This window comes from Bidens hawaiensis, unplaced genomic scaffold, assembly GCF_021521415.1.
Source record: "Bidens hawaiensis isolate Kalapana, Puna unplaced genomic scaffold, B.hawaiensis_p1.1 tig00000780_1, whole genome shotgun sequence".
Taxonomy (NCBI): Eukaryota; Viridiplantae; Streptophyta; class Magnoliopsida; order Asterales; family Asteraceae; genus Bidens; species Bidens hawaiensis.
This window is the reverse complement of record NW_027491045.1, coordinates 3117310-3136326: the sequence shown is the minus strand read 5'-3', so window position 1 is coordinate 3136326 and position 19017 is coordinate 3117310. Positions and strand designations below refer to the sequence as shown.

Here is a 19017-nt window from a genome sequence, read left to right as displayed (position 1 = left end):
CGAATCGATTTCTAAACGAGACGAGCCTGAGCTAGCCCCGGCTCGACTCGAGCTCGCTCGATAGGCTCACTCGATGGCTCGAACTATTTTATTTTAATTTATTATATATATATATATACATACGTACATATATATACATACATGCATATAATTATCGAGCCCAATTATTTTAACACGTGGGCTTTCCTTTAATCCAACCCAATTTTCTTGCTCACTCCATAGTCCATATTCATAATTTCATATACTAAGAGATAGGACTTCATAGTTCACACACTCAATAATCAGTATACGTTCCATTTTCCACCATAACCCTAGCCGCTCATATTCACCTCCGCCGCTGCTCATATACACCTTCGCCATCGGCCGCCGCTTATAGATAATACTTCTCTACTTAATTTTGTATTTGGCTTGGTTTAGACTTGCTGAACATATTTTGTTTTCGATGGTGTTAGTAGACGTATTTATTTAGTTTGTATTTGGTTGGTGTTGATCTCAACGTCATATTTATTTAGTTTAACTTGATGATTGCATATAATTATTATTATTACAGGTAAACTCGAGCCAAATCGAGGCGAACCGAGCCGAGCTTGAGCTCAAATTTTTAGCTCGATTAAGAGTTTGAGCTCGAGCCGAGCCAGTAATGTGCTAAAAACAGTCAATAAATATTAACTAAATTAAACAAGTAATAAAAACAAGACCTAAGACTCAACTAAACAAAACACCGGCAAGTGAACCGGTCAATTGTACTAAGCTAAGTAAGTCCGGAATATCGAACCCACAGGACTCTATAAATTACGTTAATTAACTAATTAGACTCGACTTACGACACGACTATTTATTATTAATGCTTTAAGGGGGATTTTTAAGCTAATATTAAACTAAGATTAAACTAAGAAAGTAAATAAACAAGTTAACGAGAAACAAGCGACTAAACACAAGATCGAAACCAATCAGAGAAGGAATCTACCTAGGTAAGAATCCCATGCATCAACAATCATCAAGCAATGGACAAATAACATGATTATGGAAACTGATTTCTAAACGTATTCATCTAACAAACCCTAAGGACCTTTGACTGAATCAAATGAAATCCCAAAGAACAATTATTAGATTATTAAGCAATCAGTATTATTGAATTCCGCAAAGTCATCAGTTAGGGTTAATTAATAGTATCTAAAGCAAACAATCTTACAAAACACTAAACTCTAGATAACTTGATAAGCTAACATGACATCATGAACATGGATCAACTCAATAAGCAAGAATATTGTCACTAACTATCCTAGCATGCAATTGACCAAGACACATGAACAACTCCTCACCTTACAGCTATTGGAATTTAGCAAAACATTTAAAACCTTAACCAACTATCAACAAGCTTTTATGATCTAATGGGCCCATTTAACCATAATAATCAAAACACCAAGTAATTGATTAAACATAAACCCTAAATCTAAAGAACACAATCAAAAGATAAAAGATCTACGTGAAGCAATAGTTAACAATCAATCAAGATAATAAATACTTATACGCATCATGAAAACAAAATCAAGTCTTTTACTATTAAATCAACGAAACCATAATCAAAGCATAAGTCCAAAACAAGAATTGAGTCTTAAACATGTTCATCAAACCTAGGCGCGGCGCGGCGCCCTCTTTTGGGAATTTTCGTTTTTTTTCTTTTTCTTTATTATTTAACCATGTTAGATCCCTTTCTTGAACTCCAAGTAACGTTTAGAACCTTCTAGACCTTCTTTTCTTACAAATCACCATCTACATGAAAACAAATCGAAACGCTAAGTGGAACAATCATGTAATCATTAACGAGCAAAACGTACTTAAACTTCACATGAAAAGATAGAAAGAATTAAGTAAAACATGCAAGTCACCAAAAGAGTTAAAACACGATAAATATATAAAACTTGACTCAAAACCTAAATTAATAAAAGATAAACAAAAATCGAACTTAAACGAACTTAAAACATTACGGAAACACAACTTTACACGGGATTCGAGATGTATAAATAGACGTATATCAGCCAGCTCGATTGAATATCGAGCCGAGCTTGAGCTTGCCTTGGCTCGGGCTGTAACATCCTAAAATTTATAATGTTAAATAAAGAAAGTTACGTTTAGTGATTTCGCGTTATTAATTAATTAATGTCGAGTAAAGAACGGATCATGGACTTAGATTAATTAAGATGGGTTAAATGAGAATGGGCCTTAGGTCCATGGGCTTTAAGGGATATAAATATCCCATAAACCAACCTAAAACCCTAAACCCTCATTTCATTTCCATCATAATCTCTACACACTCAAAAACACACACATACACTACACCATATTCGGCCGAGAGAGATAGAGAGACATCCGAGACCAAGAATCAAGCAGACCATTATTAGATCTTCAATATACGAGATAACCAAGCAAACCTCGACCACACCGAACGTATAAAAGGTATGTTCTTGACCTTTAAAGTTTACGTAGTATTGAACGTTTTTACCTTAAAGGTCCAAGCTTTATAGTATATACGGGATATATATACGAACGAAAACGGTTAGGGAACGTAGGGGGTGATGTCGAACCATAACAAGGGTATTAAAATCGCCAAAATGCTTGATAAAAACCAAACCCGTAGCTGACCTGAACAACTTCGCCTGCAAAAGCTTAACTTCGCCTTCAAAGCATAACTTCGCCTTCAAAGCTTAACTTCGCCTACGGCCAAGTTCGCCTAACTGGTAACTTCGCCTAAGGCCAAGTTCGCCTAATTGATAACTTCGCCTAAGGCCAAGTTCGCCTAACTGATAACTTCGCCTAAGGCCAAGTTCGCCTAACTGATAACTTCGCCTACGGCCAAGTTCGCCTAACTGATAACTTCGCCTAAGGCCAAGTTCGCCTAACTGATAACTTCGCCTAAAGCTAAGTTCGCTTAAGGTTTAACTTCGCCTAAAGTTAAGTTCGCTTAGAAAATAAATTAAAAACCTAATGGAAAATGTGTTAAGACAGTTAATGTAAATAAAATTTTTCCAAGCTGACCTGGCAGCTCGACCCCAGCCAGGGGCTCTGCCCCTTGGACCCTGCTAGGGGCTTCCGCCCCTAGACCCCGCTGCCAGGGGCGCTGCCCTCGGACCCCCGTTCGTTGTGGGTAGTAGTTAAGACTAAAAAGATGATATGAGTAGTGATAGTTAATTGATACGTATACTTGTTATACAGTCAGCCGTGTACAACTGAAGAAAGGGATTACGATTAACGGTGAACATAACCGTGTTCAGGTCAGTTTCTAGCCCCAATTATGTGTTATGTTTTCGGGGTTGTGTGCATACTCGATATGTTTGTTAATACGCTTATCCTAAGAGATAAGTGTATGCCTTATGTGAATGATGTGTTATGTATGAATGATGGCTTGACGGTATGTGAACGATCTTCGGATATTGCACGTACTGTCAGGTTGTAACGCTAAGTATAAGGTAAGTATGATATGTATGCTTATGTGTATGAATGTGATAAAGTTAATAAAAGAAGGAAAGGATGGTTGTATGGTTACGAAGAGGGTACCGGGACCTAATAATACTCGAGGTATGATGTATGGTTGTATGGTAACGAAGAGGGAATCGAACCCTACTAATATTCGAGAACTAGGGAACCGAACCCTACTAATATTCGAGGAAGAGGGTACCGAGCCCTAATAATACTCGAGGAAAGAGGGTACCGAGCCCTAATAATACTCGAAGAAGGAGGGTACCGAGCCCTAATAATACTCGAGGAAGGAGGGTACCGAGCCCTAATAATACTCGAGGAATGTAGGGCGTAATGCTCTTTATAACGTAAGATATGAAAGCAAGTTAAAACAAAAGAAAGTATGAAAGTATGATTGAAAGAATATAAGTTTATGTGTATTGTATAGTGTATGATTAACTAGAACTCACTCAGCGTAGCTGACTTTTAGTATGCACGCAGGTGAGTAGGATGAGGCAGCTCGCTTGAGGAGACACGTGGCACTGAATAAGAGGCTGGCATCGGAAGACTCAAGACGTTTAAGTTTAATGTTTCGTTTATTTTAAAAGACAAAATGATGTTTTAAGACAAGACGTGTTTTGTTATGAAATGTTTTATGAAAGCTTTTATATTCCGCGAATGTTTTAATTAACTCTGATATTTAGAACTGCGTTTATGAGTAAATCCAACACGAAAGTAGGGCTACCGGTAACGGGGCCTTACATCTTGGCTCGGGCTCGGCTCGACTCCTGAACAGGCCTTGAGTTGGGCCACTTGGCGGCACCATATTAGCTCACGGCATTTTGTTTTGTTTTTATTTTTTTTGTTTTACTTCCGTTATCGTAATGAAAACCGATCGAATGTCAATTTTGTTTTGTTCTATTTTTGGTTTAGTTCCGGTAGTGTAATGAACGTGACGGAGCCGACCAAATTCATTTAGACTCAACGCATTTTGTTTTAATTTTGGTACCATAACAAATGTAATGAAAACCGACTGAATGTCAATTATGTTTTTTTTGTTTTAGTTCCGGTACAGTAACGAACGTGACAAAGACCGACCAAATTTGCATAGACTCACTGCCTCAATGACCTGGATCGACAACGCTCGGGTCTTCCCAACGCCCAAGTTTTACGGAGCGACGCCACCCCATTGATCACACCTTAATTTTTATATCTTTTTTTTGTTTTAGTTTTGGTTTTTAGTTCTGATATCATAACACATTTATCGAAATCGACCGAATTTGTCTCAACTTATCGTCTCAATGCTTGAGTTTATCACCACTTAGGTTTTACCAACTTGCCCCGACGCAGCGCCGGGTATAATACTAGTTAATCCTATGTTCTGTTGCAAATTTACAAACTAGATAAGATTAAAGGGGGAGAAGGAACATTATGTAAATAATACATGATACGGCCGTATATTTAGCATAACCCATTCTATTTGTTGAACATATTTTGACATCAGTTCTAGTATATTCAAATTTCTATTCATATAAGTTTTGAACTGTTCGACGTATTATAATTATTTTAAAACATTTTATAAACCAAATGTAGTTGACATGTGTTTATTTATAGAGACACATTTAATACAAAACCAAATTTTTATATAAAAAGACATCAACAACAACAACAACAACAATAATAATAATAATAATAATAATAATTCATTTGTTTTGCATTTTACTTGACACAGTATTTATATTATCGTGTATGATGTCAGAGGTCAACATGATGTTACAAGATATAATGACATGAATTGATTATTACAAATGTGCCCGGCCACATCATTCAGTTTGAAAATAATCAAACAAAAGGATCCAACAAAGCAAATGGGCCCACCACTACCCATATTTCAAATCAACTCAAGGCTTGAGTAGTGGTACGTCAATGAATCACACATAGAATTTAGAAAGCATGACAACAAAAAACCCAAGTCCAATCATTTTCCATAAATTAGAAATTAAGAAAAAAGAAAGAAAAACAAATAAATTGTTTTCCTTCCTTTTATTTACAATCACAAATCGATCTTTGTTCACACCAAACATTTTAAAAATCGCTTGAAAGGGGAGCGTGTTCATGGCACATAAACACATTGGGGTAAATGATTCCGGCTAAGCCACCACCGATAAGAGGTCCAGCCCAGTAGATCCAGTGGCCAGAGAAATCTCCACTAGCCACAGCAGGCCCGAAGGATCGTGCTGGGTTCATTGACCCACCTGAGAATGGGCCTGCAGCCAAAATGTTGGCACCAACAATAAGACCAATGGCAAGGGGTGCGATTGTGCCCAACGCGCCTTTCTTGGGGTCACAGGCGGTGGCGTAGACAGTGTACACCAAGGCAAATGTGATTATTATCTCCATCACGACTCCTTGGATCGCTCCCACACCTGCGGCTACTCCGTGGATAGGCACAGCCTGAAAAATAAAACGTACGGTATAACTATATAAGCACATTGTACAACCCTAATGTGTCTTTAAAATTTAAAAACATTAATTTGGGTCTAGGGAGTAGGTTTAGGAATCATTTTTTTAATAAAGCTACAAATAATCATTTTAATTATAGTTTAATAATTACATTTACTTTATTAATTATCTACATGATTATTAATGGGCCCGGCCCGACATCACTTACGAGGCCTCCAGTAACGTAGCTAAGAAGGTAGCATGCAACAGTCGAGCCAATGAATTGGACAATCCAATATAAGATCCCAGTCAGAATCGTGATTTGACCACCAACAGCCAATCCAAAGGTGACAGCTGGATTGACATGGCCACCAGAGATGTTGGCAGCGATGGAGACAGCAACAAAGAGTGCAAGTCCATGACACACGGCCACGGCCACTAGGCCAGGCGGATCAAGGGCCGCGTCGGAAGTCAACTTGGCTACACATTAACAATAATAAAATTAATAAATTATATACAACAATGTGAAATTTGCATGGGAAATTGTTTAATAAGTGAAATACTAGATACCATAAGCAATAGCTGAGCCGACACCCGCGAAGACGAATAGAAGGGTGGAGATGAACTCAGCAATGTAGGCTTTGATGGAGGTCAAGCTAAAGGAGTCATCAAAACGACCAAATGCAATTCCAGGCATTTTTGTTATTTAAAAATTATTATAAATAATTAAAAGAAATGGAGTGAGTGAGGAAGATATGAGGAGAATTGGAGTGGTGCTTTGCAAATGGCACTAAAGCCTCTTATCTAATGAAAAAATTCAATTATAATAATGATAGTTTTGAAGAAGGACCAAAATTAAATAAATATAGTACATAATCATAAAAAATCATTAAGATAGGTTTGGTTTCTGAATTATGAATATCATTAATTATTATATTGTTGTATTCAACATTATTCAGAATATTTGATGAACAAACCGTAAACAAATTACAAGGCTGAGGGGTGTGGGGCTTCAACGGGGGCGCTAGAGCCCCTCCGCTCGCGCCCCCAGGCGCTAACACCACACCACCGGGGCGCGACCCGGGGCGCTAGCACGAAAAATGAGGCAGACGTGATGGGGTTAGCTGCAGATATGAGCGTAAAGTGGCCTTGGATAGTGTGCAAAGAGACGTTGGAGGATATAAAAGAGCCGTTGGGCTCTTATTTAATTAAAAAAAAAACGTTTTTTTCCTATATAAAACCCATTTCACCCATATCAATCACCACAACTTCAAACATTAACCCAAAATAAACTCATCTTCCTAACATTTTTTTAAAAAAATGGCTGGAAATTGGTACCCCAACCTTGATTCAGATTATATTGACGACGATTTATGGTCGTCACCGCACCAACCGATGTTTTATTCGGAGCCGCAAGAATCATCCGGCTTTCAACCATCAAACACACAACCGTCTCCTAACTTTGTTGTTCCGGAGACACAAGAATCACACGGTGAAGCTACGGGACCAAGAAGACGCGTCCACCGGAAAAAACAAGTTGCAACGGACGGGTCGGGACCGGCTTCGACTCCGAGGACGAAACGGAAAACCACTCCGTGGTCATCGGATGAGAAGGAAGCCTTGTGTCGGGCTTGGATAGTCATTTCTGAGGATCGGTGTTGCGGTAATTGTTTTAACGTTTTTAAAAATGATTTTTAATAAAAAAGTTAAATAAAAAAGTTAAATGGAAATCTAATTTATTTATTCATTTTGCAGCCGACTACCAAAAGAGCAAGATTTTTTGGACAAAGGTTAGGGAGACGTTCTATACGCTCGTTGGGAGTACAGAGCGGAACGCCGATATGATTTTGGGTCGGTGGTCCGAAATCATAAAATTTGTCGGCTTGTTTACTAATCTTTTCAACAGGAACAGCGGTCGTATGAGACCAAGTGGCAGTGATGATTTGGCGGTTTACAATTTCACGGTCGAAGAGTGGAAGCAAGAGTGTTTGCGGAGGTATGGGAAGGTGAAGACGTGGGACGATTTAAAGTTGTGGGAGAGGTTGAAAAGGTGTTCAAAGTGGGTTGAGCTGGTGGCGCCGGACGTTGATTCGGAAGTACGGCCGAAACGGACTAAAACTAGTTCGTCTGGAGCGTATAGCACTTCAATCGGGTCGGATTGCCGCGTTGGATTCGACCTAAACATTGCGGAGGAGGAAACGTCTTCACCGCCGAGGAGGCGGCCATTGGGAAAGGACGCCAAGGGGAAAAAACCGGCTGAGGGGGAAGCCGTAAACATCGCCAATCTTGTTGAATCCCTCAATAAATTCAACAAAACCATGGAGGTAGTCTCTAATGACAAAAAGAAAAAAAGTCGAATGAGAGATTTGGACTTCCTTACTAGAGACTTCAGTAACTAAATCCGGTCGATCAAATGCTAATGGAAAAGCAAAAGGAACATATCCGAAAGAGGTTGATCGAAGAAGACCAAGCCGAAGAATAAGAATAATGTTTTTTTTAGTACTTTAATTTTTATTTTATTTTTAGATATTAATGTGTTTTTTTTATTAATGACTGTTTTTTTAATAATTTATGAGTTTTTTTAATAATACGTTATTTGAATATATTTATAAAAAAATAAAAAAAAAATTCGCTGGAGCCCCTCCACACCAGGGCCAGGGGCTCCAACGGGGGCTCCAACACCCCCCTTATCCAGTTTCTCTCTCTGCCACACGTCATAATATTATTGGCTGGAGCCCCCATTAGAGCCCCCCACACCCCTCAGCCTAATGACATAAAGATGTGTTAGTAGTGAAGGATTTTAGATTTTTCAATATCATTTATTACGACATTGTTATATTCAACATTATTCTGAATATTTGATGAACAAATAGTAAAAAAAAAATTATGACATAAAGATGTGCTAGTAATGAAGGATTTTAGATTTTTTATTTTTCACAAAGGTCGGGTTTTTTAATTATCGGATGTCTCTTAGCTTTGGGTTTAGATTTTCGCTTCAGGATGGGTAAAGTCACATAACTAATAATAATTTGTTGTGGCTACAATACTAAGAGTTACGATAAGGTTTTGGAATATGACGCCTAATAGCCATTTAGAAGGATTCGATGCTTTTTTTTATATAATCATTATGTACATTGTACGTGCATATTTGTTTTATGGATGTATTTAGGGGTGTTAATCAGGTCAACCCGATCGGGTTTCGGGTTAATCGGGTCGAGTTAGTCGGGTTTTCCTTAAAAAATATCTAACCCGCAACCCGACCCTATTAAGGCTCGGGTTAGTCGGGTTCGGGTTATTCGGGTTTCGGGTTAGTCGGGTCAGATTAGTCGGGTTAATCGGGTTAACCATGTTACTTTATAATTTTAAGCTATTTTTTGTGTTTGTAACTTGTAAGTTGCAAAATTTCTTATTCCGCTCACTTTTTAATTTATTTTACAAATAATTATATTATAATTACATACATAGGCCTGTAAACGAACCAAATGGACATGAATAAATGCATGTCCGTGTTCGTTCATTTAACTTTTAACAAACACGAACACTTAATTGAACAAATATTTGTGTTCATGTTCGTTAGTTAAAAACTAAACATGTTCGTTTATTTAAAATCTAAACGAACAATTCACGAACATAAACAAAGATAAACGAACATGAATGACATATATGTGCAAACATTAACGAACACAAACATACATAAATGAACGCATTTAAATGAACAACAAACAAATATAAAACATATTAGGGTGATTAATTTCTAAATGCAAATTACATTTAATAATTTTCTATTAATATGTAAACGAACACGAATGAACGTAAACAAACTTAAATGAACGATCATAAAGGAACGTTCACGAACATAGATGAACAAGTGAAACATGTGTTCATGTTCGTTTGTTTAATTAAATGAGCACAACATAAATAAACTTTCCATCGAACGTTTCATGAACAATCAGAATAATTAACTTCTTTATAAAGCTTTCAATATTGCCTTAATAGTGCTTATTTCATCTTTTTATTATTGTATTTAAAGTTAAGTATCACCACTAATCGGGTTATTCGTGTTAACTCGAAACCCGACTTTTTTCCAAATATGAACCCGAAACCCGACCCTATTAACAATTCGGGTTATTCGGGTTAACCCGAATAACCCGATTAATACTATTTGACCCTATTAACCCGAGCTAATTCGGGTTCGGGTCGGGTCGGGTTAATCGGGTTCAGGTATTTTGGACACCTAGGTCTAAATCAATCCTTTTAAAGTAACTTTAAAAGTCTCATGGTTAGTCGAAAAACGTCTAATAGCCATTTAGAAGGATTCAATACATTTTTTTTAATCATTATGTACATTGTATGTACATATTTGTTTTATGGATGTATTAGGTCTAAATTGATTCTTTTAAAGTAACTTTAAAATTCTCACGGTTAGTCGAAAAACGCCTAATAGCCATTTAGAAGGATTCAATACATTTTTTTCTGAATCATCATGTACATTGTACGTACATATTAGTTTTATGGATGTATTAGGTCTAGATCGATCCTTTTAAAGTAACTTTAAAAATCTCATGGTTTGTCGAAAAACTATAATATACGTTACATGTAAAAATAAAAAGTTACTAGGTCAAGCCAAGTATGCTAGATAATTGCATCCTTATTCAAATAAAAAAGTTGCATAATAGAGGTTTGTGTAGATAGAAAGGAATATAATGTTGTCGATGTGGGATCCTTCCTTGCTGTCAATAACATGTTTTAATATGTGGAAGTGTCTAGAACTCATATGAATTATGCATGTCTTATTATGTTTGTCCTTTCAATCTCTCAATGGATATTATTCTTATGTTGTTTTATTATAAGTTTATCATGAAAGTAGAGATTTGTAAATAATAAACGAATTTTATTTCAATGAGATGACTTCAGTAAACCTTTGAAGTAAATGTCACATATTATGGTTCATGAGATGGGTTTTTAATGTGAAATATGTGTTTGAATATGTAGAGTAAAAATATTTTATTTAGATATATTTTCTTTCTAAATTATTACTGTTCAACGGTAATGTTAGCATTGTTGAACGACTAGTGGGCAACAGGATAGCGGGTTGAAAAAGTCCGTGTGGTAGGGTTTTTTGAACGGAACCAACACTGCTAGACAGTGCAGCCGTTGATACACTAATTAATATCGACTTCATACTTTACCAATACGTTTACACTAGTAGGTAGTAAAATTTATGACTCAACTAATTATAATTAGTGTGAAGTTGGTATCACAAAATTATTAATCATTAAAAATATTAATAAAAAATAAAAAATATTTTTTTACTTACTTTTTTTTTCCTATTAATGGGCCCTTGTGATATATTGATTAAAGGTGTGTAAGAGGAGAACACAATGAACAACTTTGGGCCATTAAGTCCACCGACCATATTCAGAAAAATGATTAAACGCTTTAGCTTGTATTGTCCTGCTTCGGAGTGGTTTGAGTGGCTTCATGTAAATTATTTATTTATTTATTTATTTATTATAACCTTTTGTATTGAAATATGTTAGACCGTTAACGACTTAATAACCTATAAACACAAAACATCATAAACACGTTCAAACAGTTGTTACATCAGATTTACACTAATCTATTAACATACGGATTTCTTTCAACCCTACAAAAACCCTCACATATTCTTATATTTTAACAATAATTGCCGCCTTTTTCATTAATTTTTTAAGATAAAAATTATTAACTTATTAAAAAAAATACTTTGACGATAAAATAAATTTATATAAATTAAAGTATTATATAAGAGAAATAAAAATAGTGCCAAAAAAAGAAGTTAAAGATAGTTATCATTTTACCAAATTACTAAATTTAAATGATTTAAAATTACATAAACGTACATATGTTGCATAATCATTAATGCACACGATATATGTCGTGAACCTAAAAATAACACCCATGTTACCAAAAAAAAAAAAAAAAAAAAATGACCAGGCCTCACCCAAGACAACCAACACCGCCCTTCCCGAAGGACAGTCTTCTCAAGAGGGTGTCACCTCACAAACGGATCCTTGGCGGGTTAGTAGGTTGTTAGTTATGGTCATATCAAATAAACTTGGTTTCTTAAGAGTTTAAAATCCACCTTTTTTTTTTTTTTTAATTTAGACGACCAGAAATCTTTCTTTATTTGAAGCCGAATATTAACTATTATGATTTAAAGTCTGATAATTAAAACACTTTGGTCTTAGATTCAGATCAAGCTTAGTAGCAGTTTTTTAAAACCCGAACATCGGCCAACATAGAGAATCGATGCAAAGCAACTAAGACCCTAACTAAACTCCACTTCGTGTTTTCGATATTATATATCCAGCTATTGGTGAAAAGACATGTAATGTATTTGTTGAATAATGAAAACCCCGTAAGGTGTAATTTATTATTGATCAACTATATATAGGAGTACAATTGAGATAAATACAAGGAAACCAAATCAAATACAATCTCCTAACTATGGTAACACTATATTACCAAAACTCTAATAATATATTCTATAATATTCTTTAATAGTATTCAGGGATATGTCAATGTACGTAAGAGTTGGGGTACATTAGAACTGGCCTCTAAGCTTGGCACAATACAAGCCCATAAGAAGCCCAAATCATGGATTATAATATGGATTATAAATTTTTACGCGACACGAAAATTATAGATTTTGAATTGGGTAATAGTAGGGGTACAAATCATATCGGGTTGACGAGTTAATAGGTTGTAATACGACTTATATTATTTTCGTGTAAAAAACGTCAACTTTAACTTGCTTGCACACCCTTAGAAGCGTGTTAACCCGAATACGACCCAATTATCTAGGCGTGTCAAATGGGTTGGCGTGTTATAATCAAGTTGTGCTCGTATTAATCAGGTTGGTATGTTGTGAAATAAAGGGTTAACGGGTCACAACGGGTGTTGGTCGACCTATTTAACTAAACATGTTACATGAGTCAATTCAAAACAAGACATGTTTAATCAATCAAGTCACCCCGAACACAGGACCGGCTATAAGGGAGGGCCGGGTGATCGACGGACCCCAGCCCAACTCCCCGATAGATCCGGATTTAAAAAATAATAATATATATTTTTATGAAAAACAATATGTATATATAATGTTTAAACCTAATTACACAATACTAGCTTGGTTTAGTGGCAAAAAAAAATAACTTTCAACTAAAAGGTTGTGGGTTCTAATTTCACTTCACACATTTTAACCTTATTTTTATAAAAAAAATGTTCTTTACACAACCAAATCATAAGACCCAAAAAAATAAGGCTCATTTCAAACTTAAATTTATTAAACCCAACGAGATACTCCTTTCTATTAAGGCCAAAAAAAATTTCGCCTTCGGCCTAAAGAAGTTTAACCATTCTCGAAGCCGGCCCTGCCCGAACATGACTGCTTGTTTAAATGGTTAGATACTTAGATACGTCATCCCAAATTGTTATTATTTTTGTGTCATGTTGTGCTAGAAATTTGCGTCCTAAGGTAATATAACACATTTATAAGTATATCGTGTTTTGGATGGACACGTCTAATCCATTTAATACACAGGTCATGTTCAAGTTGAACTAAAGTTAAACACGTAAACTCATTTAAAAGTAGAATTACTCGTTTTAACTTGTGTTTAAGTATATTAATGGTAATTTTTGGCTTTATTATTTTCATGTACAAAATGGTCCTTCTGGCTTATGGGCATAACTTTTCTCGTGACTTTTTCCAGTAAATGACATCACTTAATTTGTGTCATGTAGTGTCCACAAGTAATATAAGACTCCAATGAAACCATTAACGTACCAAAAGAACTATGGCCACTAGAGTTGCAAAGCTCATATTTATCCCTGCCCCCGGACTTGGTCATATCATGTCCACCGTCGAGATTGCAAAATTACTCGTGAATCGCGATCAACGTCTCACAATAACCGTCCTTGTAATGAAACCTCCAGGCTCGAATTCTAGCCCGGCTAACACCACCTACATAGATTCATTAGCTAAAAACAACATGGATCACATATCCTTCATTCAACTCCCTCAAGATGATATCCCATCATTTGACCCCAAATCTCCCATGTCTTTATTTAGTAAACTCATCCCTAGTCATTGCAAATATGTTAGAAATGTTGTGGCTAACATGACTAGTCAACCGGGTTCGGGTCGGATTATTGGATTTTTCATTGACATGTTTTGCACTTGCATGATAGATGTGGCTAATGAGTTTAATGTTCCAACCTACATGTTCTTCACTTCTAATGCCGCTTTTCTTGGATTTAAGTGTTACATTCAGACATTGTGCGACGATCTGAATGAAGACGTTGTTGCAATTAGCATTTTGGATACCACGATATCGGTTCCAAGTTTTGTCAACCCATTGCCAACCAAAGCCTTTTGGAGTCTTGTCCAGACTAGAGAAGGTTTGGATTTTGTTTTGAGGTCCGTTCGGAAACTTAGAGAGGTCAAAGCAATCATGGTTAATACATTCTTGGAATTGGAACCATACGCGATGGAGTCGTTATCTGCTGACACTAGGGTCCCACCAGTGTACTCGGTGGGACCTATACTCAACCTAGAAGGTGTGTCCGGTGCTGGGAAATCGTCTGAGAATGATGTCATTAGGTGGTTGGATAGTCAACCGCCTTCCTCGGTTGTGTTTTTGTGTTTTGGGAGCATGGGTTGTTTTGATGAGGCCCAAGTGAAGGAAATAGCACGTGGATTAGAGCAGAGTGGTCACCGATTCGTGTGGTCCCTACGTCGACCTCCATTAGATCAAACATCAAGGGTCCCTGGCGAGTATGAGGATCCGAGTGTGGTGCTTCCAGAAGGGTTTATGGAGCGAACACGTGGAATAGGGAAAGTGATTGGGTGGGCCCCACAGACGACAGTGTTGGATCATCATGCAGTGGGAGGGTTCGTGTCCCACTGCGGGTGGAACTCGTTGTTGGAGAGTATATGGTTCGGTGTACCATCAGCAACATGGCCGATGTACGCTGAGCAACAGATGAATGCGTTTGAGATGGTGGTGGAGCTAGGATTGGCGGTGGATATAAAGTTGGATTATAGGAAGGACACGTTTACTCCAAAGGCAAATACGATTGGTGTTGTGTCAGCTAAAGAGATAGAAAATGGGATAAGACGAGTGATGGAGGATAATGAGGTTAGAAAGAAAGTGAAAGCAATGAGTGTAAAGAGTAGATCCGCGGTGTTAGAGGGTGGCTCGTCATATGCGTCTATTGGATGTCTTATTCAAGATTTTTTAACAAACCTAATCTCTTGAATTGGCCTTTTGCTAAGTTAAAGTTTGAACTTTGAAGTGTCTTTTTCAAGTGTTGGTGTAACAAGGTGAACCACATGTTTAGATTGAGTTATCTTAATTTTCCATAATGTGAGTTGGGCCTTTGGGGTACATTAGAACTGGGCTCTAAGCTTGGCCCAATACAGGTCCCTAAGAAGCTCAAATTATGGTTCATACTTCATAGTTTCATAGTTGATGTCATATGACTCATATCCAGTCATTTAGCTTGGCAAAATGATTTGAGATGATCATATATGTTCACTACTACAATTCTTATGAAACAATATTGACATTCAATTAATTACAAAAAGAAGAATGGAAGAACAACCCATTTACATTTAGCACACAACAGGAAAACCAAACATCTAAACATGTTTCCTTTCATGTTATGGCTTTTTCCCACATGATAGATAGATTTAATCAACCACTAAAACCGAAAATAAAACGAAGAAATATAAATATTAAATAACCCTTTTCACCAGTCAGATTCCTTTTATACGGTTCTAGCACTTCTCCACTAACGCTGGGTCTTGCACACGTGCAATTATTAACATACATTAGCAAGTTAACATACCTAGCCCGATTGCTTCCGACCCTTTCATGATTCTTAACCGCTTGCACGAGTCTATAAACATCCTGCAATACCAAAAAGGCAAAAATAATATCTTTTAACACAAGTTCTTGATAATAAGTTGATTATCTGCTTACAACCAAACAACTTACTCCCATGGGACATCACCAACAAGCATCCAATCACCGTCTTTGTCTTCATACGTCAATACACATTCATCGCGACGTAAAAGATCTTTCAAGTTATTTTCACTTGACCCTTCTTTCCCTCTTATAGTAGAACTACATTGACCTAATTCAAAACACAAGTCAACCATTAAAATAAGATGACTTCAAGTGACATAGCGATACGACCCATATACCACAAAAGGCCCGATCTAAAAGAAAGACCCGTAAGCCGACCTGTTATGAAGACTAAAATGATTTGGATGAATTTTTCAAATATTATCAAGAATCTTATTTCTTGATTTACAAGTTATTTTATTTAATTATGAATTTGTTTCCTAGTTTAATTATGTTTCCAACTTTTCTTTTTTTTCTTTAAATATCGTTGAACTTTTTAATAATAATCATAGAATAATTATTTGATATCCTTTCTTCTTTATTTTGTGTTCTTGTGAAGTTTGCACTTGTCTCGAATAAACTGTATCACATAGGAATATGATGAGCAAGAGTGTACCAAGAGTGAAGCAATTGAACATCTTCTCGAGCACGGTCGATAGTTGGGTGTAGTTTGTACAGTTCTTGAGATCAACCTTCCTTAAATATGGAGCACCATCCATGCTAACCTTCACATAAAGGCACCCTCCACAAACCGAATTACCTTTGGTCGCGTCACCATTTTTTGACGAATTAGGGGCCATGATGTTCTTTCGAAAAGATCGAATTGGTGGCCACCCTACAACTTGAGCCCTGTTAAACATCCCAAACAAAGTGCATTCCTTAGAACAATTCACACAAGTTTGAATACACAGTTTACATATAACGGAGATCAACGCATAACGCTAAATATTGCGAAAATAAAAAAAAAACAAAATATATACAAAAAGTATATATATGTTTTCAATCTTCAAAATTTTAAAATAATAAAAATTCAATATTTATTCCACTCTCCTAAATTTTAAATAATAAAACACAGAACAAATATAATTTCTTATATGCTTTTAAAAAAAACATAGAACTAAATTTGTTCTATGTTTTTGGTGTATGCTGGTTTTTTTTGGTGATTGGTGCTTGTATTATTTCCTAGCGGCTTGTTAGCTTTAATATAATTTCTTTGTTGAACTTTCAAAAAAAAACATAGAACAAATTTCGGTTATGTATAACCTACATGTGACTTACACATGCTAGTAAAATGTTAAAAAACAGAACTAAGAAAAATGAAGAAATTATTTTTTATGGCTTTTTATGTACGTAAGAATAGACATTTGTAAGAAAGTACAAAATTTAAACAATAAAGACAAATTTGTTATTTTGTTCTCGCAATAATTTAATGTTACTTAATAGTTAATAACTTAATACTACTCACCCTTGTTACATACAACATTAATAATCTTTTGAAATTCTTAAAAATTAACCCAAATAAGCTCTTAATTCTTGATATGTACTAATAAACAACCATATTATAATGCAAATTAAAAAAAAACAAATTAGTTGTAAATGCTAAAAGGAGTTTTTTTTTAAATTTCGTTGAGTTTTTCATAAATATGTTTACCATTAAATTCAAAACGATTACAATAAAGTGGCAGACAACAGGAGTTTGATGAAAACTTACTTATTAGTATCAGAAAAGCCTCTTTTAGCTCCTGCTACATTATTCTTTGTAGGACTGTTTTTGCATGAACTGTTTTCCAAATCTTGGCATAAACCAGGCAACCCGAGACGTAGTTCGGTGGCTTTGAGGTTAAGAGCATTCTTGTTGTTACTTTGGGTTGACTTGGTGGAAGATTTAGATGTTGAAGAAGGTTCTGATAAGCCTATATAGTCATGTTCAAGTGGCATAGACATCAGTGAAAGTTAAGGTCTTGGAAGATTGAAGAAATAGTAGAAATGGTTTGAGGGATTGAATGAGAAGCGTGGAGAATGTGTGAATAGAATCATGTTTTTTCACATGTTATATATCAATCAATCAATCAATCAATCAATCAATCATGTCCAGTGAAGTCCCACCAACAGCAAAGCTATAGGTAGGGTCTGGGGAGGGTGGGATGTAGGCACACCGTACCTCTATCCAAAGGGATAAAGAGGTGGCTTCCAGAGAGACCCTCAGCTCTAAAGTCCATATGTATGAAGCAATACAAAGGAAATCAAAGTTTAACAGTAATAATAATAATATTAATGATAATAATAATAATAGTAATAATAATAATAATCATAATACTAATAATAATATATATGAAAAGAATATACTAATACTATGTATATGGGAAGAATAATACTAATAGTAATACTAATACTAATACTATAAATGTGACTAAAATAAGGTAAATAGAAGCCCTAAGGAATTCCTTTCTCACTGAAAATCCTTAACTTTAATTCTACTTCTCCATGAATTTATATCCTCAACCATGTCCTCAGAAAGGTTTAAGTCTATCAAATCATGCTTAATCCTCTCATCCCACGTCAGTTTAGGTCGTCCTCTACCCCTCCTCCCTTCTATAGTAATGTTTTCTACGGTTCTAACAGGATTCGTCGGCTGTCTTCTCATCACATGTCCAAACCATCTCAATCTCCCCTCTCTTATCTTTTTTGCTATGTTCGCCACCCCTAATCTCTCTCGAAACACAACGTTTCTTATTCGGTCTAACCTTGTGTGCCCACACATCCAACGTAGCATTCTCATTTCTGCTACCTCCATCTTCCGCACCTGTGCCTTCTTGATAGCCCAGCAATCCGATCCATATAACATTGCAGGTTTAACCGCAACCCTATAAAAATTTCCCTTTAGTTTAGATGGGAAACTCTTGTCGCACAGTATACCTGTGGCTGCTTTCCATTTACACCATCCTACCTGAACTCGATGGGTCACATCACTGTCTAATTCCCCATCGCTCTGAACAAATGATCCTAGATACTTGAACTTCGTTACCTGCGGAACCACCTGCCCTTCAATGGTGATCTGTACATCCTCGTTGCCATTCCCCCCGCCGAAATCACAGTGGAGGTACTCCGTCTTAGAGCGACTAATCCTTAAACCTTTTGTCTCTAAGGTTGTTCGCCACTCCTCAAGCCT

At 36.2% G+C, this 19017-nt stretch overlaps 2 protein-coding genes and 1 pseudogene across 2 annotated transcripts; 1 reads left to right on the top strand and 2 right to left on the bottom strand.

Annotated features, from left to right (window-relative positions):
- Window positions 1–5481: 5481 nt before the first annotated feature.
- On the bottom strand, window positions 5482–6692 carry LOC143538295 (aquaporin TIP2-1-like). Its single transcript, XM_077031887.1, has 3 exons — window positions 6469–6692; window positions 6128–6378; window positions 5482–5910 (listed from the first exon to the last, which is right to left on the bottom strand). Exons 1-3 carry the CDS (start codon window positions 6593–6595, stop codon window positions 5542–5544), a joined length of 747 nt encoding a protein of 248 aa, XP_076888002.1. The 5' UTR covers window positions 6596–6692; the 3' UTR covers window positions 5482–5541.
- A 7005-nt stretch (window positions 6693–13697) lies between these two features.
- LOC143538245 (anthocyanidin 3-O-glucosyltransferase 2 pseudogene) lies at window positions 13698–15256 on the top strand (annotated as a pseudogene).
- Window positions 15257–15477: 221 nt separating this feature from the next.
- Window positions 15478–17811, bottom strand: LOC143538305 (auxin-responsive protein IAA9-like). Its single transcript, XM_077031896.1, has 4 exons — window positions 17560–17811; window positions 16465–16697; window positions 15939–16077; window positions 15478–15851 (listed from the first exon to the last, which is right to left on the bottom strand). Exons 1-4 carry the CDS (start codon window positions 17790–17792, stop codon window positions 15773–15775), a joined length of 684 nt encoding a protein of 227 aa, XP_076888011.1. The 5' UTR covers window positions 17793–17811; the 3' UTR covers window positions 15478–15772.
- Between the last annotated feature and the right edge of the window lie 1206 nt (window positions 17812–19017).

Bases quoted from the DNA above. Each gene is read 5' to 3' on its own strand.
- LOC143538295 (XM_077031887.1), bottom strand. From the start codon at position 6,595: ATGCCTGGAATTGCATTTGGTCGTTTTGATGACTCCTTTAGCTTGACC. The intron at 6,379-6,468 runs GTATCTAGTATT...GTTAATGTGTAG, and splicing joins CGGCTCAGCTATTGCTTATG to CCAAGTTGACTTCCGACGCG. The intron at 5,911-6,127 runs GTAAGTGATGTC...TTTATTTTTCAG, and splicing joins GCTACGTTACTGGAGGCCTC to GCTGTGCCTATCCACGGAGT.
- LOC143538305 (XM_077031896.1), bottom strand. From the start codon at position 17,792: ATGTCTATGCCACTTGAACATGACTATATAGGCTTATCAGAACCTTCT. The intron at 16,078-16,464 runs GTACACTCTTGC...GTTTTGAATTAG, and splicing joins GTTCAATTGCTTCACTCTTG to GTCAATGTAGTTCTACTATA. The intron at 15,852-15,938 runs GTAAGTTGTTTG...TTGGTATTGCAG, and splicing joins GTTGGTGATGTCCCATGGGA to GATGTTTATAGACTCGTGCA.